The sequence below is a fragment of the Ixodes scapularis genome, unplaced genomic scaffold (assembly GCF_016920785.2).
Source record: "Ixodes scapularis isolate PalLabHiFi unplaced genomic scaffold, ASM1692078v2 PGA_scaffold1__304_contigs__length_218370807, whole genome shotgun sequence".
NCBI classification, from domain to species: Eukaryota; Metazoa; Arthropoda; class Arachnida; order Ixodida; family Ixodidae; genus Ixodes; species Ixodes scapularis.
In genome coordinates, this window is record NW_024609846.1 from 146,873,641 (window position 1) to 146,895,171 (window position 21,531).

A 21,531-nucleotide genomic window follows, 5' to 3' on the forward strand; every position below is an offset into this window, starting at 1 on the left:
TTAAAAAAATCGCTTCAGCTTTATTCTACTGTTGCTTGTTGAACGAAAGTATAATAAGTCGTCCCTCGTCCCACCTGTGTCTTATTCTTTCGGTGTTCCTCAACTCAACCAACACCCTCGTCAGTCTACATTGTATAACCTTTCCCTTGCTGATGTTTCGACCATGCCCCAAGTCTAACTCTTCGAGAGTCGACCAGATTGACTCATTCAATGCGGCCTGTTTCATCTCCAGTATGTTTTTGCCGTCAGGTCAAACATCGCTCACTTAGTCTATGTCTTCGCAAAAAAATCTGTTGCACTCCGGAGCAGTCATGCCGTTTTAACACAATTTCCAAAAAATTTGGCGGATTTGTTTTTTGACAGAGAAAGAATTAGTCTAGCGGCTTGCGCATTTTTTTACGGGCCATCTTCATAGATTGCAGATTTCGGACGAATTCGGAAAACTGAATTTATTTGTCCTCTAGAAACACAAAACTTTAGACTTGCGCAACAAGGAACCCGGAGCCCCTTCCTCACCTGAAAGACTTCGTGACTTTTCTTTCAAGATGGTTCAAAAAGTCGTAATTCCAACAGTACAGACGGACGTTCTGACGTCCGGACATGAGTTCCATTTAGACCCCAGTTCATACTTAGTGAAATCGCCTATGTGGTAATTATAGTAAGAATGATAACAGGTCTCTTGGTGATGGTGGCTGCAGTCGGTCTCAGGAATACACACGGCGTGTCAAACTGCCGCTGATGCTTCAGAGAAATACTAAGAGGGAGCAGATGAAACAGCTACTTATAAATCGGTTACAAGGGGAACCAAATATCGTGACCGAAATCCTAGATAGCGGCAAAGAGGTTTAAGTGAATTTCTTTACTAGAACAGTCAACGAACAAGTATGTGGACGACTGGAAGTACCCCATTCTAAAATATTGTCTACAAAAAAGTTTGCTAGAACGGCAAAAGTAATAGCGCAGTAGCTTCCACCAAGGGAAAATTAAAGAATAAAAAAACGACAGGTTGAACAAGGTCTCCGTTTCTCATACGTAAGAGCTGTCCCAAAGGGGCCGTGAAATCTTTGTGCAAGCAGCTGCGAATGTGATCATAATGCGTGACTTTGCGGCAACAGTATCGAAAAGGGCTGTAAATGGCTGGTCTCCGATTGTAACTTTAATAGCTAAAAGGCTTGCAATACTTTGTGACAACGCAACCTGACCTCCAATGCCAAGGCAGGATGCATTCTTTAGTTTACGGCTGAGTAGTTGTGGAAGCATTCTTGAAAGGTGAGACGGAACTAGGGCGTCGAGAGTATGGCGAAGGTGAGCCGCATGGTGGTTATCAGCCGATGAGAAAGAGCCCGCGGAAGGGTAACAATCAAAAGGGGCACGGTTTTCGGGATCTGAAACGTGACGGAAATGGTAAGTTTGGATGCGGTTGAAACCAGTGTCGTCAAATGGACAGCGTCGTCAATGCTTTGGTGACAATAACAGGCAATTGGATCGAAGAAGTTGCAATACAAAATTACAAACGTTTACGCTTCTCTAAAATGCGAAATTAGAGCACAGATTTTGACGAATGTTGATTTTGTGATATACCGTGGTAGAAAATTTGAGAGAGAAATATATATATGATTTTTGTTTTTCAAATGTAGGCCCGGGAGGACGAGGAGGGTACGGTTGGTGCCCCATAATTTTTTTCAAGTGTAGGCCCGGGAGGACGAGGAGGGTACGGTCGTTGCCCCATAATGTAACGCGCGCGGTGTTTGTTTCAACGTGAAACGTTTTCGGCTAGTTGCTCCGGATTTCGTGGAGCCGCATCTCGCGAAGCCGTGGCCTGTGATGTCACATGACGTCACAGTTTCCTCACTAAATTTAGCTTTAAAATTGACGCCACGTGACCTCAACGCCTATTTAGTTTCCCCGCTATATTGAGCGGGGAAACTGAATTGGTGTTGAGGTAAATTAACGAAAGTTTTACCGCTAAATATAGTGGGGAACAGAATGTGCAGTGTTATATTATGGGACATCACAGACCTAGACACCAATGCAGTTTCTTCGCTAAATATAGTGGGGAATCGGTGTATAGTTTTGTGACGTCCCATAATGCAACGCGCGTAGTTACGCCGACGGCGACGGCAACACCGACGCCGCTATACGTGAAAACCGGCGCCTAAAAGCTGCGTTCTAATACCTACGGGGTGGTGATCTGTTCTTCATGTGTCGCTCGTTCAAGGTTGTGCGTTTTGTAGATGCATGTAGCAGAGTGTTTTCTGAAGCCTGCTTTAAAAACGGTGTCAGGTTTTGTGCTGCAAGATGCAGATTGGGGCAGGAGGTGCCGGTGTGTAGACAAGAGTCTGATGCGATTGGGCGGAGTGCAGTGCGAAGTTCACCTTGGAAGGTACTTTTGGAGTTCTCGGCGTCAGGGAAGAGCTGTCCCAATAGCCGGCAATCGAAGAGTCCGGAAGATGTCACACAGATCTTCGTTAATGATGTGTCTGATTTGACTTGTGAGGTCGGCCTTGGCAAATACATTCCAGGACGACACAACAAAAAGGCGGTCAAACGGTGATGCGGATGTGCGGTCACTACGAAGGGCTTTGTACTTGCAACATTCTTTGATCAGGGTTTGAATAGTTAGTGGTTAGGTAGGCGTGACAATAAAAAATGTATTCTCGGATAAAAGATATGGTGTATCTAATTGTTCTCAGATACGGTAGGATAGTAGTGGTTGCAAAACGAATTTACCAAAGATATCTGAAAAGGCTGCATTAAAGGGATGGTGAACCGAAATCTGGATTTCAAAAAACAATGCAGGAGTTGAAGGTGGGACGCTACAATCCCTACAACACTACTCGTAAGGCGATATCTCGAATGGACTGCCGTATTAATGGAAAAAGAGGTCGAGATTGAACGTGGCCGATGAAGTGCGTGACGCCAAGATATCTCGTTTCCTCCTCTCTTCGCTTCGCCCCCTCAAGGCGGCAAAGCGGAGACGACGTGAGGCCGTTCCCTCTCCTCTGAGAAACAAGACGCAAACATATCTTTCGAATGCGCCTCCTTCTTTCGAAAAATACGGTCATCCGTTCGAGATATCGCTGTAGAGTGATGTTTTGGTGTTTGTAGCATCCCGTTGCACGCCTTTGCCGCCGTGTTTTGTGAAATCGAGATTTCGGTTCAGCATCCCTTTAAAATTGTTTTATGATATAAAGCCTTCTTTGTGTTTGTCGCATAAATAAAGTGCTCTGTCTTTCATAAATAAAACGACGCTTGAGAGTTTCGGTGTCTCGTTCCATCGATTGTGATCGCTGACGCAATATTCATTCCTTAACCAGTCATGTTTTTCGGAGTCGGATATACCTGGAAAGCTGAACAAATCGCACTGACGGGTCTTCATCGGTACATTCACGGTGTCGGCGTTTTTCGTGTTTTCCGCCAAGATAAGTAGGGGGAAAAGGTAGTGTCCACTACGTGGCCCCGGAATAGGAATGCAACTAAGAGGTCCGAGAACGTTTGCAAACCTCCACCATTTGTAAGAATATTAGGAATACTATCATTTAATGTTGATACAATTCAAAGTGAATGTAGATAGGGTGGCAATACAGCCGTTCATGTGGGCAAGCTCAGAAAGCAGCGAGCTTCCGTGCCTTTCTCCACCGGGTTTGCTCTTCGTCCTTATTTTTCTCTAACAATAAACAGTGTTGAGGCAGTTGAGGCATTTTCCTTCGAAGCTAACATAAACATAAAAGTGTCCCATGTCCGCATATAAGCGAAAAAGGCTGTCACGTTTTTAACAAAAAAGCTAGACTTTTTACGTTTCTATTTTAATTATATTACTATTTAATATTTGCGGTCAGTCCAGGTGGACGCTGTCTTTTTCATAATTTGAGCTATGCTAATTTATTTTAGAATACAACATTAACAACACCCTGATTATTAACATCTAGAGTTTAGCCTGACCAAAACGTTTTGTCATAAAGTTCACTCAAACCACGAATACATTTATATCCTTACCTCGTCTGTTTCATTGCTCTCCACGAAGTCTTGAGCATCGGCTCCGGAAAAGTGTCGTTGAAGGCATGAGGAATGCTTTAGAAATTCTTGTTTCGTGGTCTCAGACCAAAGATTGGAATGTGATCTCATATGAATGTTCTTGGATTTGGGTCTGTACTCTTCGGGGTTTAGTTTATCCGGGTATTTACTTGGATAGTTATTGCTTGGCGTTGAACTTTGTTCATGGTTAAGGTTTGGTTCCTGGCTTGGCTGAGAATTATGGCCTAACTCATTGCTTTCTTTTGAGTCCGTGGCCTCATCTTGGTTTTCTAAATCACGAGTACCTGAAAATTAATTGTTTTTAATATTCTAAAATATTATTGAATAACTTAAAATAAGAACTCTGAAATATACGTGTATGTGGTTGCCAATTGTTCTAATGATTTCATATAAATATATTGTTATCCTTAGATGTTGAAGATCACGATTTATATGAACTGTACACTATCATAAAACAAATTGTTATTATTTGAAAGGTTTGAAATAAAACATTCGGAAACGTTTTCAACATAAATTTGGTGAGTCACTTGCATATTCACATCAACTCGTTTTGATCAAACTTGGAATCGTACGTTTAGAAGTAACGAAGAACATATATAGTATCTTATATTAAATAAGACTTTGTACATGAACATGTGCACAATCTCCGACAAATTCTTATGCTTTGTGTTTGCGATGATAAAAACTTTCACAAAAACAAACTCTGCCAAATTTTATTGCTGAGATTTTGCAACCCTCTCATTTTCAATGAAAACTGAAGCATTGGGTTGTGATATCTAAATTACTGTTAAAATGTCATTTTAAGCAAGTAAGACAGCGATTCATAAGATATAAAAGAAAATATATGATTTATCAAATTAACGTATTATAAATCATATAATTTATATAGGGTGTATATACGTTCGTAAATCGTGGTATATTCTTATATGTTTATAAAACACATTCATAGCATTTTTGTCACTAAGCTAGGACGTTGTCGTTTCATTATCCGACGCGTGCATGGTTACTGAAAACTAGATAAGTGCTACACGATACATGTTGTACACATGCTGCAAGATAAGGGCGCTTATCGAAACGCGGGCCAATTCGCTCTTGCAAAAAGTACGCATCAATGGGAAAAAAGGTTTATGTTCCATTAATTTCTACTGCAGGGTGTATTTAGGAAAATTAATATCGTTCGGTATAATGATGTGCTTAATTATTTCTTAGCAATTAACGTTCTTGGTACTTGAAAGGAATTCGCTTCCTGATAATATTATCGCTATTAAGAGATCACCCGGCTTCAGAGTTCTACTTGTAACTTTACTAAACACACATCAACTTTTTATTTTTTAAATGGTTTTATCCTTTGGCATTTGCTGTGTTTGATTCGTCTATCCTTATGCAAAGCCCTATGGGAGATTCAAAGATATACTACAACAAATAAGCAATGCAAAAAAAAATTAAAGACAGATTGATTGGAAGATCTCTATGAATGCGTTAGCATGACCCTTGGGAAACGCCACACCCGTCCCCATTTGGTAAACTCTAACACTTACCACTTCACCTTCCTGTTTTGAGTTTCTGTATTGGCTTTCTCTTTTGCTTCCTCTATTTGTTACTGCCTCTGTTTGGCTTCGTTCCGCGGTCAGTGTTAGCGTTTCTCCAAGGGGGATCTGTGCGTCGTATCTCAAGTGTCATGCTAACAAGTTCCCTAAGGATCCGCCAATGGATATTCTTTAATGTTTTTTTCCGCGAAGCGGGCTCGCCAAGCCTGCTTCGCCCCAGCCCCTGTAGCATGCAGACCCGCGTGGGAGTGCCGGTTCTTGCGCCGCATTTCGGCCATACGAGCTAGGCGCTGGTTCCGCTCCTCTGCCTCGTTCGCCCGCCTTACACGGTTAGCAGCGGCATCCGCTGTCTGACGCTGCTTTCGCCGTTTACCGGGTTCGCGCGAGCGCATTAACGTCCACCCCGTGGCGTCGTCCCCCTCTCTCCTTGTCTCTTCACTACTGTCCTCCTCTCTACGCGGCACGCTTCCCGTTCCACTCTTTTTACCGCAGACGGATGGCGGCATCAAATGTTCGCTGTCATGTAGGTGCTAGTGCTAACGCATTAATAAATGCCTCCCGCTAGAGAATTCCCGAACCATGCCTCCGACAGGAGAATGGTGTACCAAGAAGATTAGATAAAAAAAGCTAAGCACTGCCGTGATTCTAATCTAATAATAACCAGCGTAAAACACACGTTTTCAAACCGAGAGAAAAGTCAGCCGTTTTGAAAATCCCAAGTAATTAAAAAAAGTAACCGTTATTTTTCCAATTGATGGTTAATTATTTTTTACCTCGAGCAATCAAGTGATTCATTTGAACATCTTTCAACCGAGAGTAATTGTAATTATAATTTATTTGTATTTTTAGTAACACGTACAACACTACTCGCGTCTGTGGACCTGCTCCTCGTAGCAAAAAGTGCGCAACTACCACCTTGTCTCCCTCGTAAGGAGGGCAGGAAGTGGGCCTCTTGGGCGGAATAAAAGGCAGCCCTGTTCTAAGTACACTGTTATAATGTGTTTTATTTCTTAAATTCACCTCTGACATGAAAAAAAAGGGGTAGCGGCGCCTTTTGTTGCGCCCTTTGGCCATGACTTGCAAAAATTGCAAATAATTAAAAAGAAAACTCGAAACGCGTTTCCATCGGGTTATTTTGGAGAGCCGTAAAACGCTCAACTTACCATACAGCTTCTGAAATAAGTGTATTTAGTGATTTTCGACGATTTCAATTAATATTCTAACTGAAACAATGTGTTTTACTTTACTAATTACCAGATTGGCCAGTATTTAAAAAAAATGGTATTTGAAATCCGTATTTAAAATACTTAGAGTATTTTGTAATTCGTATTTAATTACAAATTGGATAATATATTTTTCAACTGTACTTAAACACTGAAAATATTGTATTTAAAATATTTATATCTGAAATACTGTCCTAATTCTATATATACACTGTTCTTCGCAATCAAATGCAATAGTGGGCACTCTTCACAACAGGAGGAAAATGTTACTGGGCTTTGCTAATAATAAAAATCGAAGAAAAAAGGAAAGACTACAACAAGGAATGAACGAGATGGGTAAAATTATCGCCTTTTTGGTTGACTGACTTAATAGTTTGAAACGTCGCATTAATGACATGTTCTTAATAATTATTTATGTTTTTTTAGATACTAGATTAACACTGTATACATTGCACCTCCTGACGTTGTAGCCGCCTATTATAAGACAAACGCCTATTTTTTAGAGCTGTAACTTTATCTTAAGTGCTTGATGCTTGGTATATATACACAGGGTTCCCCAAAAAACATTTACGGAGCTTTTGTTTACTTTAAAAATAAGCTATGCATCGCAGAACGCTAATTTTCCGCCCAAATGTAGAGCTAGAGATCTAAATCAGATGTCAGAGTTTGAGGACTGTAGTAACCACGACGAAGCACGACGATCGAAACCAGAAGAACATTTATGGCGTCCAGCTCGTTCTTAGGGCTTACAAAATCATGATGCCTCATGCGCGTGACGAACGCAGCCCATGTCGCGAGCGTGATGTCACAGCCCCTCGCGCTACTCGCTCAGCGCATGGTTCTCGCGCAACAACAATCTTCCCCCCTTAATGCGCGACCTGCTGATCACTTTCTAAAGTCTGAATGTTTGAACCGGTCAGGTGGGTGGCACACACAGGCACTTCGTCGTAACTCAGCGTCCGGCTGGTCTTGAATTTCTGCTGACGGTGACGAATCTGAAGGCGGCGTCGCATCAGGCCGAGACGTCACCGATTCAGTCCTCGAAGGTGTTGCACATGTCGCAATATTGGACATCGGTTCGTTGTCTAGGTCATGTGTTCTCGTCATCAAAGGTGGCTCGTGCTCTTGAGTCGCGTCCGATGTATCGTGTCGCGGAAGCAAGGATGAAGCTTCATCTGGTCGTGTCGAAGAACGGCGCAAGTGTTCAGCGTGCACAATTCCCGTGTGACTGGCCACACGCACAATATACGTAACCGGACTCACAATTTGTGTCACTTCACCGTCCTCCCAGGGAACGCTCTCACCCCGCACACATTTAACCCACACTCTTTCCCCCAGATCAAAAGCGCGGTCCGCGCCCCTGTGCTTGTCGCATTGCTGTTTCATGGTCAGCTGTTTTTCAGTCATGTCTTTACAAAGTTGGGCTTAATGAAAGAAAACTTCACTCTTGGTTGTCGTTTCAAGAAGAAACAAACTGGAGTTTTTCCAGCCACCGAATGAGGGCTATTTCTATAACCTATCAAGAAGTTGTCTAGTCCTTCTTGCACTGATTCTTTTTTCCCCGACTCAGCGTGAGACAACACTTGCTTTAGCAGTGCCCGCTTTGTAGCCTGCACAAGACGTTCGTCATTCCCTTTTGAAATTGGGTGGTAGGGCGGAGTCTTTTTATGTGTAATGTTATTTTTTGCCAAGAAACGTTCCAGATCCTGAGATACAAACTGTGGCCCGTAATCACTCACAATTTCTTCGGGGAAGCCGAAGTCAGCGAAGGCACTGCGAAGTTTTGTGATTGTTTGAGTAGCGGTGGTAGTGCTCACCAACCAAACTTCAACCAATTTTGAATACGCGTCCACTAAAACAAGAAAGTTATGTGGACTTTTCGCCGCGAAATCAATATGGATCCTCTGCTTACACCTCGAAGGGTATGGCCAAGGGTGCTGTGGTGTAGGCTGCGCTGACGGCTGTACGACCTGACACACCTTGCATTGCTTCATGTACTCTTCGACAGCTTTGTCTAATCCGGGCCACCAAATAAAGCTTCTAGCTAATATCTTCATTCGGCTGGTGCCGGGGTGGTCCTCATGAAGCAACGAGAGAACCGGTGGTCTCAAGATCTCGGGTACGATAACTCGCGATCCCCAAGTGAGACAGCTCTGCTCAATTGAAAGTTCGAGACGCCGGACGTAGTAGGTTGTAGTTCGTCTGCGACGTCTCCTGGCCAGCCAGATCTGGTGTACTCCAAAACTTTGCAAACTGTGGCATCTTGTGCCGTGGCTTTGGCCACATCTCAGGCTGTCAGGGGAGTGTACTCAAAAACCGAGAGACATTCAGCTGCCTCTTTGCTAGACGTTGAACAGACAGGTAGCCTAGACAAGGCATCAGCCACTTCTGTTTCTGTGCCCTTACGGTATTTAAGAGTGTACTGGTACGCTGACATAATCAAGGACCACCTTTGCATCCTAGCAGCTGCTAGGGAAGGAGTTGCTTTGTTTTGCCCCAAAATCCCTAGAAGTAGATCATGGTCCGCGTACAAAACGGACTGTCGACCAAACAGAAACTTGTGGAATTTTTTTAGGCCGAATATAGGAACAAGAGCCTCCCCTTCTCCCTGCGCGTAATTCTTTTCTGCAGGTGTCAGTGGTCGCGAAGAGAATGCAACCGGGCGCTCCTTGCCATTCGGCGGCACGTGGAAAATGGCATCTCCAACGCCGTACCCATGACGCATCACACTGCAAACCCAGTGGCTTGCGAACGTCGTAATACGTGAGCGCGCGGCTGTTGATCTGCAGGAGCTTCGTGGCGTTGAACGCATCGTTGCACAGCTTGGTCCAAACCCATCTCTCCCTCTTCCTCAGTAACCGGTACAATAGCCCTGCCACTGACGCCACATTTTTTAAACTTTTTCCGTAATAGTTTAACAGTCCTATGTAGGCTTTTAGCTCCGTGGTGTTTGTGGGCTCTGGTGCCTGGATTATTGCCTTCATTTTTCCTTCTGTTAGGTAGATACCCCCTGAGCTCAGTTTGTGTCCGAGATACGAAACCGAGTCTTGGAAGTACTTAGGCATTAAGTGTAATGTTGTGCTCGTTTAATCTTTCCAAGACGCGCTCAAGTGTACGTTGGCAATCGTCTATGTCTCGGCCTGCAACAATTACGTCGAAAATGTAGCAACCTACATTGCTTAGGCCCATCAACACCTTATCCCTTAAGGAGTGGAACAAAGCTCGGACGCTGGCGATACCAATGGGAAGTCTCTTGTTCTAATAGAGTCCCTTATGAGTATTTCCCATCTGGATGGGTTTGCATTCTGGGCTCAGCAACACTTGCTGGTATGGCGAGGATAAATCCAGCACGCAAAACACTTTTCCATCACAAACCGCAGTGAACAACTCCTCTGGCAGTGGAAGCGGATAGTGGTCAACTTTCAGTACTGGGTTAACTGTGCCATTGAAGTCACCACAAAGCCTCAGTTTGTTACCTTCTTTTTTTAGCCCCACTACCAGCAGAGTTGCCCAGTCACTTTGACTCACTGGCTGGATTATGCCGTCCGTTTCGAGCTCAGACAACTGCTTTTCGACCGCGTCACGTAACGCGAAAGGTACTGGCCTGGCTTTACAAAACACAGGTGAGCAGCCAGCTTGAAAGACTATTTTTGCTTCGAAGTTTTTGATAGCTCCGAGCGTAGAAGAAAAAACGCGCGGGAACTTGCGTAGTTTAGCTATCCTGTCTTCTGCGCTTAAGCTGAAAATAGAATTTCAGCTCAGCTGCAACTTCTCTAACCAGTTCCGTCTTAGAAGCACAGAAAGCTTCCGTTCACACTCACGAACCACGATAAGCGGCAACTTAGCAGATTGCCCTTCATAGCATGCAGTCACGTCACACTGTCCTCAGACCTGCATTGTCTGTCCCGTGTAAGTTTTTAATACAAGTGGCGTTGACTCACATTTGACGTGTGAAAACTTGGACTGGTACACGCTTTCCGGCATTATGGTGACAGCGGCCCCCATGTCGACCTGCATCGGCAAGTCCTGTCCTTCGACGTTCACAGCCACCGTGTAGCCTTTTTTCATTGTCGAATCTGCTATGCAGTTGTGCAAAATGTACTCGTCTTCCTCTCATGACTCATATACTAGATCTGTCGTCAGTGGTTCTTGGTTTACTTGACATATTTTCTGAAGATGGCCCACTTTTGAGCATCGCTTACAGGTGTAGCTTTTGTACCAGCAATTATCTGACGCATGTGCCTTGCCACAGCGGCCTCATTTTTTGTTTTGTGTCCTTTCGGCACGTCGAACTCCTTGTCTTGAGTTTCGACCTCGCTTCCATTTTAACGATGTTGACAGAGGTGTTAACAACATCGCTTCGGCTTCCTACTTGTAAGGCAGCGCCTTGCTTGGCGGCCAACTCCCTGTCACGAGCGATCTTGCAGGCACCTTCAAACGTTAAGTCATCCGCCGCAAACAGAGCTCTTCGAGTTTCCTCACACCGGATACCTGCCACTAATTTGTCACGGAGCGCATCCTGAAGGAATTCTTCAAAAGTGCACTTTCGAGCGAGGTGTTTCAACTCGACAATGAAGTCCTCCACATTCACGTGGTCTAATTGGACCCGCCGGTTGAATTTGCACCTCTCGTCTATGACTGAAGTCTTTGGGCTCTAGTGATTCTTTAAAAGAGCCTTGACTTCTTCGTACGTCTTTTGTCCTGGAAGTGCGGGAACTACTAAGTTTTTCAGTACTTCGTACGCTTCTGCCCCAATTAGTGTTAAAAACACGGATAGTTTTTTCGCTGCAGCTATTTCGTTTGCGTTGACGAAAGGCTCAAAGCGTTTCAGGTAAGATTCAAAGTTCGGGATCTATGGGTCGTACTCGTCGAGTCTGCTTAGTCGCTACATGACTTCGATCGGCACAAGAAACGTCCAAGAGGGTACTTATCATCTTGTCGCTGCTTTTCCGGACGTGTGTTCGAATTCCACTGCTGACGTCTGGTCCCCGGCCGCTTTCTCTGAACGTTGACGGCTTCCCATTACCTGCTGTCGCTTTCCTTACGCGACGCTTGGCAGACCAGTGCAGGCGGATCCCATTCACGTCGCTAATGTAATAACCACGACGAAGCACGACGATCGAAACCAGAAGAACATTTATGGCGTCCAGCTCGTTCTTAGGGCTTACAAAGTGATGATGCCTCGTGCGCGTGACGAACGCAGCCCATGTTGCGAGCGTGATGTCACAGCCATTCGCGCTACTCGCTCAGCGCTTGGTTCTCGCGCTGCAACAAATTCGAACCGATATTTTATTCAAAATTTATGAGTGATTTTTTGAGAATTTCAATTGGAAAAATGGGACCAATTTCCGCTTGTTTTCGGCTTCTGACGGCATTGAGCTTCATGCCTGTAAGAGCTTCGTCGGCCGCCATTTTCCCATTGACTTGTTTAGAAAATAACTTAAACATTTTGAAAAAGATAATGGTTAGGGCTGAAACTTTGGCATCTTGTCCGGGCGTAGAGCGCTACATTTGGATGAAAAATGAACATTTGGCGATGCGTGGTTTGTTTTTTGCTGCCGGAGAAACATTGTAATTTTTTTTTGGAGGGATTCCATATAGATTTTACTCTTTACTGGCACCGCACTATTTTTTTTTACCCCGGGATAAATTTAAGTTTAAGATGTCATACTGCATGGCATAACATATATTTGTAAATGTATTTTACGATGATCAAATACTCTCGTTCTGCTTCTATCTTGTACTTACATACGTTTCTAAAAAGTGTAGTTAGATTTCTAATGAAATCCACTTTTGGCGAATTATTCTGTATTTGTATTTCAATACATTTCTTAAAGTAGTTTTCCATTAATGCTGATTATTAAAAAAATATTACTTAGAAAAAATTAATTAGCCAAGTACACCGAACGTTAGTAATTTTCACAAATAGGCATTTTGGCAGATGTCAATACAACATTCAGCTTTTTCTGTACGATACGTACTTTCCGCAGAAACAATTTGTCGAGGTTCCCAAAAAAAAAAACCTGCACATATAAAAAAATATCGTAAGGTTGCAGGCGAGCTGGTGAATATTAACCATGTTGAATTAACGTGAGACTGGGGTAGAGAAGAAACATGAAAACGTAGAAGCGACAGAAAATAGACAGGACGACGTCTCATAGACGTCGTCCTGTCTATTTTCTGTCGCTTCTACGTTTTGATGTTTCTTCTCTACCCCAGTCTCAGGTTAATTCAACATGGCTGTACATATCCTTTTTCTCAAAGGGAAACTATTTATTCATAGTGCGCTACAATATCAGGTTACATAACAAATATATACTCCATAAATAAGATAGATGCCGTATCAGTTTTACGTATGGCATTATTGATATTAATAAATGTCTAGGACAAATAATTGAAAGCTGTTTACAACTCCCTGTAACGCCGAATTAGAGAGCAGCTCTTAAGGAGGAGGAGGGAAAAGTACGGAGAGGAGGCTATGCCGCTCTTCCTCTCCTGCTCTCCTGCCATTTAGATGAGAAATTTCCGCTAAATTTAGAGGGGGAATTTTCCGCTAGATCTAGTGGGGAAAGTTTTCCGCTAGATTTAGTGTGGAATTCTTTCCGCTAGATTTAGCGGGAAAATTTTTCCGCTAGGTTTAGCGGGGAAATTTTTCCGCTAGATTAAGCGATGAAACTTTTTCCGCTACATTTCGCGGGGAAATGATTCCGCTAGATTTAGCGAGGAAATTTTTCCGCTAGATTTAGCGGGAAACGTTATCCGCTAAATTTAGCGGGGAAGCTTTTTCCGCTAGATTTAGCGGGGAAATTTTTTGCGCTCGATTTAGCGGGAAAATTTTTCCACTAAATTTAGCGGGGAAATTTTTTCCACCAGATTTAGCGGGAAATGTTTCCTTGAAATTTAGCGGGGAAACTTTTTTCGCTAGATTTAGCGGGGACAAGTTTCTGCTAAATTTAGCGGGGAAATTTACCCATAATGCACCGCGCGGTTACGCCGACGGTGACGGCGACGGCAACGCCGACGCCGCTCAAGCCGGAAACGGGCGCCTGAGAGCTGCGCTCTAAAACATAATAGAACATAAAGGCAGGCACATCTACCTTTAAAGTCTATAATGCATAAAATGCTGTGAAACACCGTGGGAGCAACATCGCCTACGGATATCTAGGAGGTGTTGCTCAGAGGAGGAAGGGGTGGGAAGAGAAGAGTAGTGGGAAGGGAGGAGAGTGGTGGGGTGGGTTGAGCGAGTTGGTGTGCCGCGTGACGTACATTCTCCCGCTACACTTAGCGCGGAAACTGAATGGTTGCATACGTCACGTGACGTCAATTTTTGTCGCTAAATTTAGCGGGGAAACTGGATTAGCGTCTAGAACACAAGAGGTGAATTTTTCCGATAAATTTAGCGGGCAGGTGATATGGTGTATAGATATAACGACGTCAACTTAGCGGGAAAGCTGATATGGTGTATAGATATAACGACGTCAACTTAGCGGGAAAGCTGAATTGAAGTGTTGGCCACAACGTGTGAATTTAGCGGGGAAACTTACTTGACTTATAGGTCACGTGCCGTCAAATTGAATAGTTTTATACGTCACTGGACGCCACTTTCCCCTCTAAATTTAGCGGAAAATGCACGGACGGACGGATGAACACACGAAAACAATTGTAGGATTGGGGGTAGCATAAGACAAATTCATGCCTACAAAAATGTACTACAACATATTTTGCGCCATGAAAAGTGTGGAATCAATAAGTACCGCATTACGATTTTAAGCTCACCAGGAACAAAATGCCGAAACACTGCTTTCAATAATAAATTTCGAAGAAGGGTAACTTGCTTAAAATGTCAAGACCAGACAGTGATGTCCGGGGAGGATGAGACTTTTTATAATTATAAAAGTTACAAATAACAACACCGATAAAAAGAAAATCTCTATGCCTGCACTTGTAGCATCATTAAGCGAAGCTATCGAATTTAAGAAATCTCGCAATTTTATATAGAAGTTGTATCGATATTGTGTCATGCAGTCAGGGATCATCACAGTCTAGCATTAAGTGTGAACGCGATGACAAAGGTAAATTAATATAAAAAATTGCTGTTTATCTTGTAAAATTCCCGTCAAATGATTGTCAAGAAACATCTTACAGAGTAGCCGAAACTAACTGACGTATAAACAAATATGTATTCTCAAACATACAGTGCGCTTCAAAGATTAATAATATTTGTAAAGAAGCGTATTTCAAATAAAGAAATGATTCCCTCGAAATAGTGCTATCAACCGCGTCAGATTATGATAGTAAACTGATAATTCACGAATTACTAACCCTAAACTTACTACTTAACTTCTCAAATATTCGCAATAGCTTCCCATTTCAAATATAAATCTGTTTTCTGTCTCCAAAATACGCCGTAGTTGATGTTCGAATTCAGACAATTCAATTCTGTTCCACGCTGTTCTCTGGCATAATTAGTCTGCATAAACTTTAGAATACGCCACACCAAAACTAAGGGGAAATTAGTGTCGATAATTCCGTGCCCGAGGGGACAGCAAGTTCTGACACGCAGTTCCGACGGCCATGTGGCCCTCGTATAAGATATATGCTCGCGACGACTGGTTTCTCAAGCCCGCTGCGGAAGTTGTGTTTGCTTCCGGGTGGAACTTTCGCTTCTCTCTTCAGTTCAAGTGTTTGTATCTTAGCTTCCTTGCGTAATACTTTCCCAGCATAATTCCGTTTTCTAAATTATAACTACATTTATGCCATGTTTCTACCGCTGGCGACATGGCTTAATCTTTTGATTGAGTTTAATATGCTGATTTGTTGATGTTCGGAAATAATTATTTAATTTTTTCTTTACACTCCTTGTGCGAAGCTCGCCATAACCAATAGAGTTATCTCGATGAAAATAATTATTTTTATTTCGGGAAGTCCTCTATTTAAAATATTCTCAATCGCCGATGAAACACCCCGTCTTTTAAACAAATGCAGTATATGTAATACTAAAAAGTGCCCACTTAGAACACAACTCAAAACAATTTCTTTGATTTGAGCTCTGGCATATGAATTTTACGTATTTAAATAAAAGATTATAAATAAAGCAAACTATTTTCTTAATTACATTCAACTGGATATCAAAGAGAAACGCTGCCTTATTATGAACGCAATCCTGCTTTCATAAAAAGTTGTGCATTCAGGATTCAGTATATGCAAGATGCGTTCATTCGCTAGTTCTCTTCTATGTTCGATAAGCCTCTGAACTTGTTAATTACAATGCTGAAACCCAGAATTGTATTGTGGATATACTATAAAGTTGAACTCACCTTCAGGACCAAATATGGTGGCGAGAGTTTTGGCAATATGTATTGCTAAAGTTCCAAAATTTGCTGCACTAAATGTAATAAAAAATACTGCATTTAGTGGACAATTGAAAACGTAATTTAAATTTTTTAAGGCAATCTTTCAGGCAAATGATGCTACGGTAATATTGATCTAAACTGATCACTGTTTTACTATATCCTGCCTTTTAATTTGAAGTACCCTCCTCATCTTTCATTCATACTTATGGGGAGAGAACCGTTGACAGTTTCATGGAATAAATAAAGAAAAGCAAAGAGAACAAGAAAGAATTGCAATAACATATCATAGTTATTAAAAAAAGCTTGAACTTTTTGGAGGCACTAACATTGTTCCTTCATGTGTGGCTTCACTGACCGGAAACAAAGCTAGAACGCTACCCACTGTGCCGCTAGTAAGAAGTGATGCCTCCTTGATTTTATCTTTTTAATTTTGTACGTTTATTTTGTGACATATTTGAAACTTCTTACGTACGAAGGAGGACCCCGAAAACCAAACTTATTTTTATAAAATTGCATAGTTATTTTTTCAAATCCACAATTCAGTCAGCTTTAAAGACTCGCCATCTGATGCAATGCGCTGCTTGAGACGTTTTTCCCAATGCTTAAAACAGCCGTAAGCTCGGCAAACTTTAAGATTTTCAGTGCTTTTGCCGTTTTTTATTTAACCGTTTCTACATCACCAAATATTTTCACTGTGAGAAGATAAAGCTTAACCTGGGGAAAAGAAAGTCGCACTGGGCGAGGCCGGGTAAACAGGTATAGGGTGAGGTGCCGGAAACATGCCGTCTTTGCTCAAAAATTGCTGAACTCTCAACGCGGTGTGCGCTGGAGCGTTGTCATGGTGGAGAACGGAACTCCTATTTGCCACGGCTCTGAGCGTCTTTTTTTTTAACAAATCGAAACACAATTTTCTCAAAACTTCTAGACAAAAGTCTTCGTCGATCGCTTGACCGGCATAAAAGATGCTGAGTGTGTATCGTTCGGCGCTCTGTTCACAAGTCAGACCGAGGCAGCCAGCTCCGATGATCAAAAAGCACGTAGTCCTTTATTGCCACTGCTTATATAACCGTTTACACACAAATAAGGGAGGGGGCGGTGCTGACGGCATGGGGGCAGCACTGCCGCCATGACAGGACAGGGCAGCATAAGTTGGCACGATACATCTCCCTTTGTTTAGGGAAAGAAGAAATAATAAAAACAAGAACACCAAATTTTAACTAATTTGCTCAAAGTTTCTGTTGTACTCCAAACGTCTGGGAGCAACAGTTTCTCGCGTGGATCTTCTGGGCACTGGAGTTATGTTAGATGTTCCTGGCGACCTTGGATGAAGCTGTATTTCTGCTTCGGCGTCCCCCGCGTCATCACCATCATCGCTGTCACCTGATGACTCGTTGCTAGTTTCTTCCGACGTAGCCAGGAGATGTTGACGATTCCGCCTCAGAATCTTTCCATTTTCTGTTGCCACTTGGTACGACCTGGGCGCGACAGCTCCCATCACCCTAGCCTTTCGAGACCAGACCTTGCCTCTGACTCTTACGACCTGCCCCGGTTGGAGAGGGTCCAGCCGTCGTCCTGCTGTTTCCGGTTGGCGATTCTTTTTGACGGGATATTTCGGCTGTTGGCTGGAGTCCGGGAGCCGCGTACGCAGGCGCCTTCCCTGCAGCAGTTCTCCTGGAGCACGGCCATTTTCTAAGGGTGAGGAGCGGTAATTAAGTAAACCCAACCAAAAATCTTCGTGTGCATCCCTTGTTTTTTTGTTAAGAGCCTCTTAATGATCTATACGCCCTTTTCTGCGAGGCCATTAGAACGCGGAAACTCCGGGATAGAAGTGATGTGCTTCAACTCGTACTGTTTGGCGAATGCCGCGAAGTCACGGGACGAGAATTGCGGCCCGTTGTCAGAGCAGACTTCTACTGGTATCCCATATCTTGCCAAAATGACCCCCAGTTTGTCGATTACGTTTCTTGCAGACGTATCGGTCAGCTTTTCCACCTCTGGGAAATTTGAGTGCGAGTCAAATACGGCGAGATAAGTACTTCCCGCATATTGAAAGAGATCAATTCCTACCCTGTACCAAGGTTGATCTGGGGTTTTCGCATCAAAAGAGGTTCACTCGGCTGCCTGTAGGCATACTTTTTGCAAATTGCGCATTTGCTTACAATAGATTCAATGTCTGCATTCAAAGCCGGCCAGAAAACCAAACACCTTGCCCTAGCCTTGCATTTGTTGACACCGAAATGCCCTTCGTGAATGCGCCGCAGCGTTTCCGGACGTAGTTTCTTCGGAACAACTACTTTGCATCCTTTCAGCAAAATTCCTTCTAAAACAGAAAGCTCAGAAGTGAACGGTTTCAGTTCCCCTTCGCTGTTTCTGTTAAAAGATATGTTTTCCACAACTGCTTGCAACCCAGGGTCGTTGTTTGTTTCACGCGCGAAAAGCAGTTTTGTTTCATCACTCACTAGTGATGCCAGAATGCCGTCCGCATGGACCTGCACGTCGGTGAAACCGGCCGTGTCCCCCGACGCAGCAGACGTCGCCCTTGAAAGCATGTCAGCCAGGACCAGGTCTTTACCTGGAATGAACTGTAGTACATAATCGTAGATCAGTAGCCGAAGAAAAAAACGCTCTAGTCTTGGTGGTATTGCACCAATGTCCTTTGTTGAAATGGCAATCAGTGGTTTGTGAGCAGTTTCTATTAAAACCCACAGTCCATAGTCAAAGTGATGGAATTTTTCACAGCCATACGTAATCCCCGTGGCCTCTTTTTCTATCTGTGAATAACGCTTTTCTGCGTCGGCCATTACCCTTGAAGCGTAAGCGACCGGTGGCCAGTCACTGCCATGACGCTGCAGCAGCGCAGATTCCAGACAATCCCGTGAGGCATCTGACGTTATTTTTGTTTCCTTGGCTGGATCGAAAATTGCCAGTAAGGATTGGCTACCGAGGGCTTCGCAGATTGTGTTCCATTCTTGCGCGTGATTTTCCGTCCACTCGAACACAGTGTTTTGCCGAATTAGGTCTCGAAGAAGCTTTGTTCTCTCCGTCAACGCGGGCAAATATTTCCCAAAATAGTTCATGACTCCGAGCATGCGTTGTACCGCGAGCTTATCGGCAGGTACTGGCATGTCGCGTAAACAGCTTACTAATGTGGGAATCGGACGGATTTCATTTTTGCCAATGACATCGCCCAAGAAAGTTATCTCTTGTACACCGAACTTGCACTTTTTCAAGTTGAATGTTAAACCGGCAGGTTGTACTTCGTACAGCGTGGCTTTAAGGCGCTCATTATGTTCTCGTTTAGACGATCCCCAGACCAAAATATCGTCTACGCAAACCCTTACACCTGGCAAGGTATCAAATATTTCGCTCAACGTTTTCTGGAAGACTTCCGATGCTGAGGAAATACCAAAGGGAAGACGAAGGAAACGGTAGCGACCGAACGGGATGCCAAACGTGCATATCTTTGACGTCGCTTCGTCTAACGGAATCTGGTGAAATCCCGAGTTGGCATCCAGTTTTAGGGATGCGTTAACATTTCTCGGGTCCATGCATATCCTGAGGCTGCCGTCACTTTTCTTTACCAGAACAAGAGGCTTACCCAGTCTGTGGGCTCATCCACTTTCCGGATGATGCCCGATGCCTCCATGCGCCGTAGTTCGTCCCGTAGAGGCTCCCGTAGCGTCAAGGGCACCCGACGAGCAGGCTGGACCACTGGAATCGCGTCGTCACGTAGCACCATCCGGTACACTCGTTTTACACACCCCGTGCCTTGAAACAGTTAGCGGAATTCTTCTAGAATGGGCGCAACGTTCTCTTCCGTTACAGCGTCCACCGCTCGCGATACTAGTCCCAGACACTAGCTCGCTTGCGGCTTCGTTTAACGACGAAGAAATCGATTTGGCAGTGACGCTTGTTGATGATCACCTCCTGCGTTACGACACTGATGTGTTTAATGACATTTCCGCTGTATGAGCGAAGAATGGCGTTGCTTGGCATTACGACGGGCCTTGTCCGGAACCTGTTATACACAGAGAGAGGCAGTACATTGGCTTGTGACCCCGTGTCTACTTTCAGCGAAACTTGTTGTTCGGACACTTGGACCCGTTCTTTCTTGCTGCCACAAACGCTCAAGTCCAAGATGTCGAAATCCCCGTCATCATGGTGCACCTCACCGACATCACGTTTCCTGCAATAGGCTGCGAAGTGGTTCCTTCCTTGACAGGCGCGACAAATTTTCCCGAACGTGGGACATTTCCGCGGTTCATGTTTCCTGTTGCACTTGGGGCACCGATTGGTGGCTCTCGAACCCTCCGCATGGCGCCGGTAGCCTCTTGTGGTGGAGTCCAGTGTTTGTTCGGGAGCGTGCCACGCTTTATTTTGTTTGTTGGCGACTTCTGCGGACTTGCAAAGTTGTTATGCTCTTTGGAGCGTGAAATCTCTCTCCCTCAGGATTTTCTCGCGCAGCTTCTTGTTTCTAGTGCCAAATACCACTTGGTCACGAATCATGGAATCTGAGAATTCACCAAAGTTGCAATACCTTGCTTGTTTTCTCACGTCACGGATGAACTGCTCCACCGGCTCCGCTTCGCCCTGCATTCTTGTACGGAAGATGTATCTTTCATACACCTCATTTCGCTGGTCGGAACACTAGTCGAACTTCTTCACCAGAGCCTTGTAGTTAGTCTTGCCATCTTCCTCGGCAAACGTGAAGCTGTTGTACACTTCCAGGGCGTCGTCTCCGGCGATGAGCAGCAGCATTGCGTCTTGGCAGCTTCCGTCCTTGTTTTTTCTGGTGCCGTGGCTTGAAGGTACAATTCAAACTGCTGCTTGAAGAGCGTCCAGTTTTTGGTAGCGTTTCCAGGCAGGAGCAGAGGGTCGGGCGGCTTCAGCAGTTCCATGACCGCGTGTCTACATTGTGGCTGCGTGAGCCACTCCTGACACCATGTGTCGTTCGGCGCTCTGTTCACAAGTCAGACCGACGCAGCCAGCTTCGATGATCAAAAAGCCCTTGGTCCTTTTATTGCCACTGCTTATATAACCGTTTACACACAGATAATGGAGGGGGCGGTGCTGACGGCATGGGGGCGGCACTGCCGGCATGACAGGACAGGGCAGCATGAGTTGGCACGATACAAGTGCACAATCTCTCTCATGTCAAAAACAAATATTTTTTTTTTTTATGTTGAACTTCACTTGCAGAGTTTTGTGGGGTCGTAGGGAAATGGCAGTTTTTCATTGGCTGGTTCGCTCTTTTGCTTCGGGACTGTAGTCGTAACACCAATAATCATTGTGTTAAGAGCGACAAGACAGAGCAGTCATGTCGGCTTGCGGAGAAAATAGAATCATACTTTATCGTCTTTCATGTACACTCGG

General features: G+C 44.1%; 1 protein-coding gene across 1 annotated transcript in view; it reads right to left on the reverse strand.

Annotated features, from left to right (window-relative positions):
* LOC121835974 (neprilysin-1-like) overlaps positions 1-21,531 on the reverse strand; it is a 118,778-nt gene that overhangs the window by 14,570 nt on the left and 82,677 nt on the right. The window contains exons 15-16 of the mRNA XM_042290560.1: positions 16,123-16,190; positions 3,997-4,319 (exon numbers count right to left, since the gene is read on the reverse strand). Of these exons, the coding sequence (XP_042146494.1) occupies positions 3,997-4,319; positions 16,123-16,190 (391 nt within the window). The remainder of the gene's footprint in view (positions 1-3,996; positions 4,320-16,122; positions 16,191-21,531) is intronic.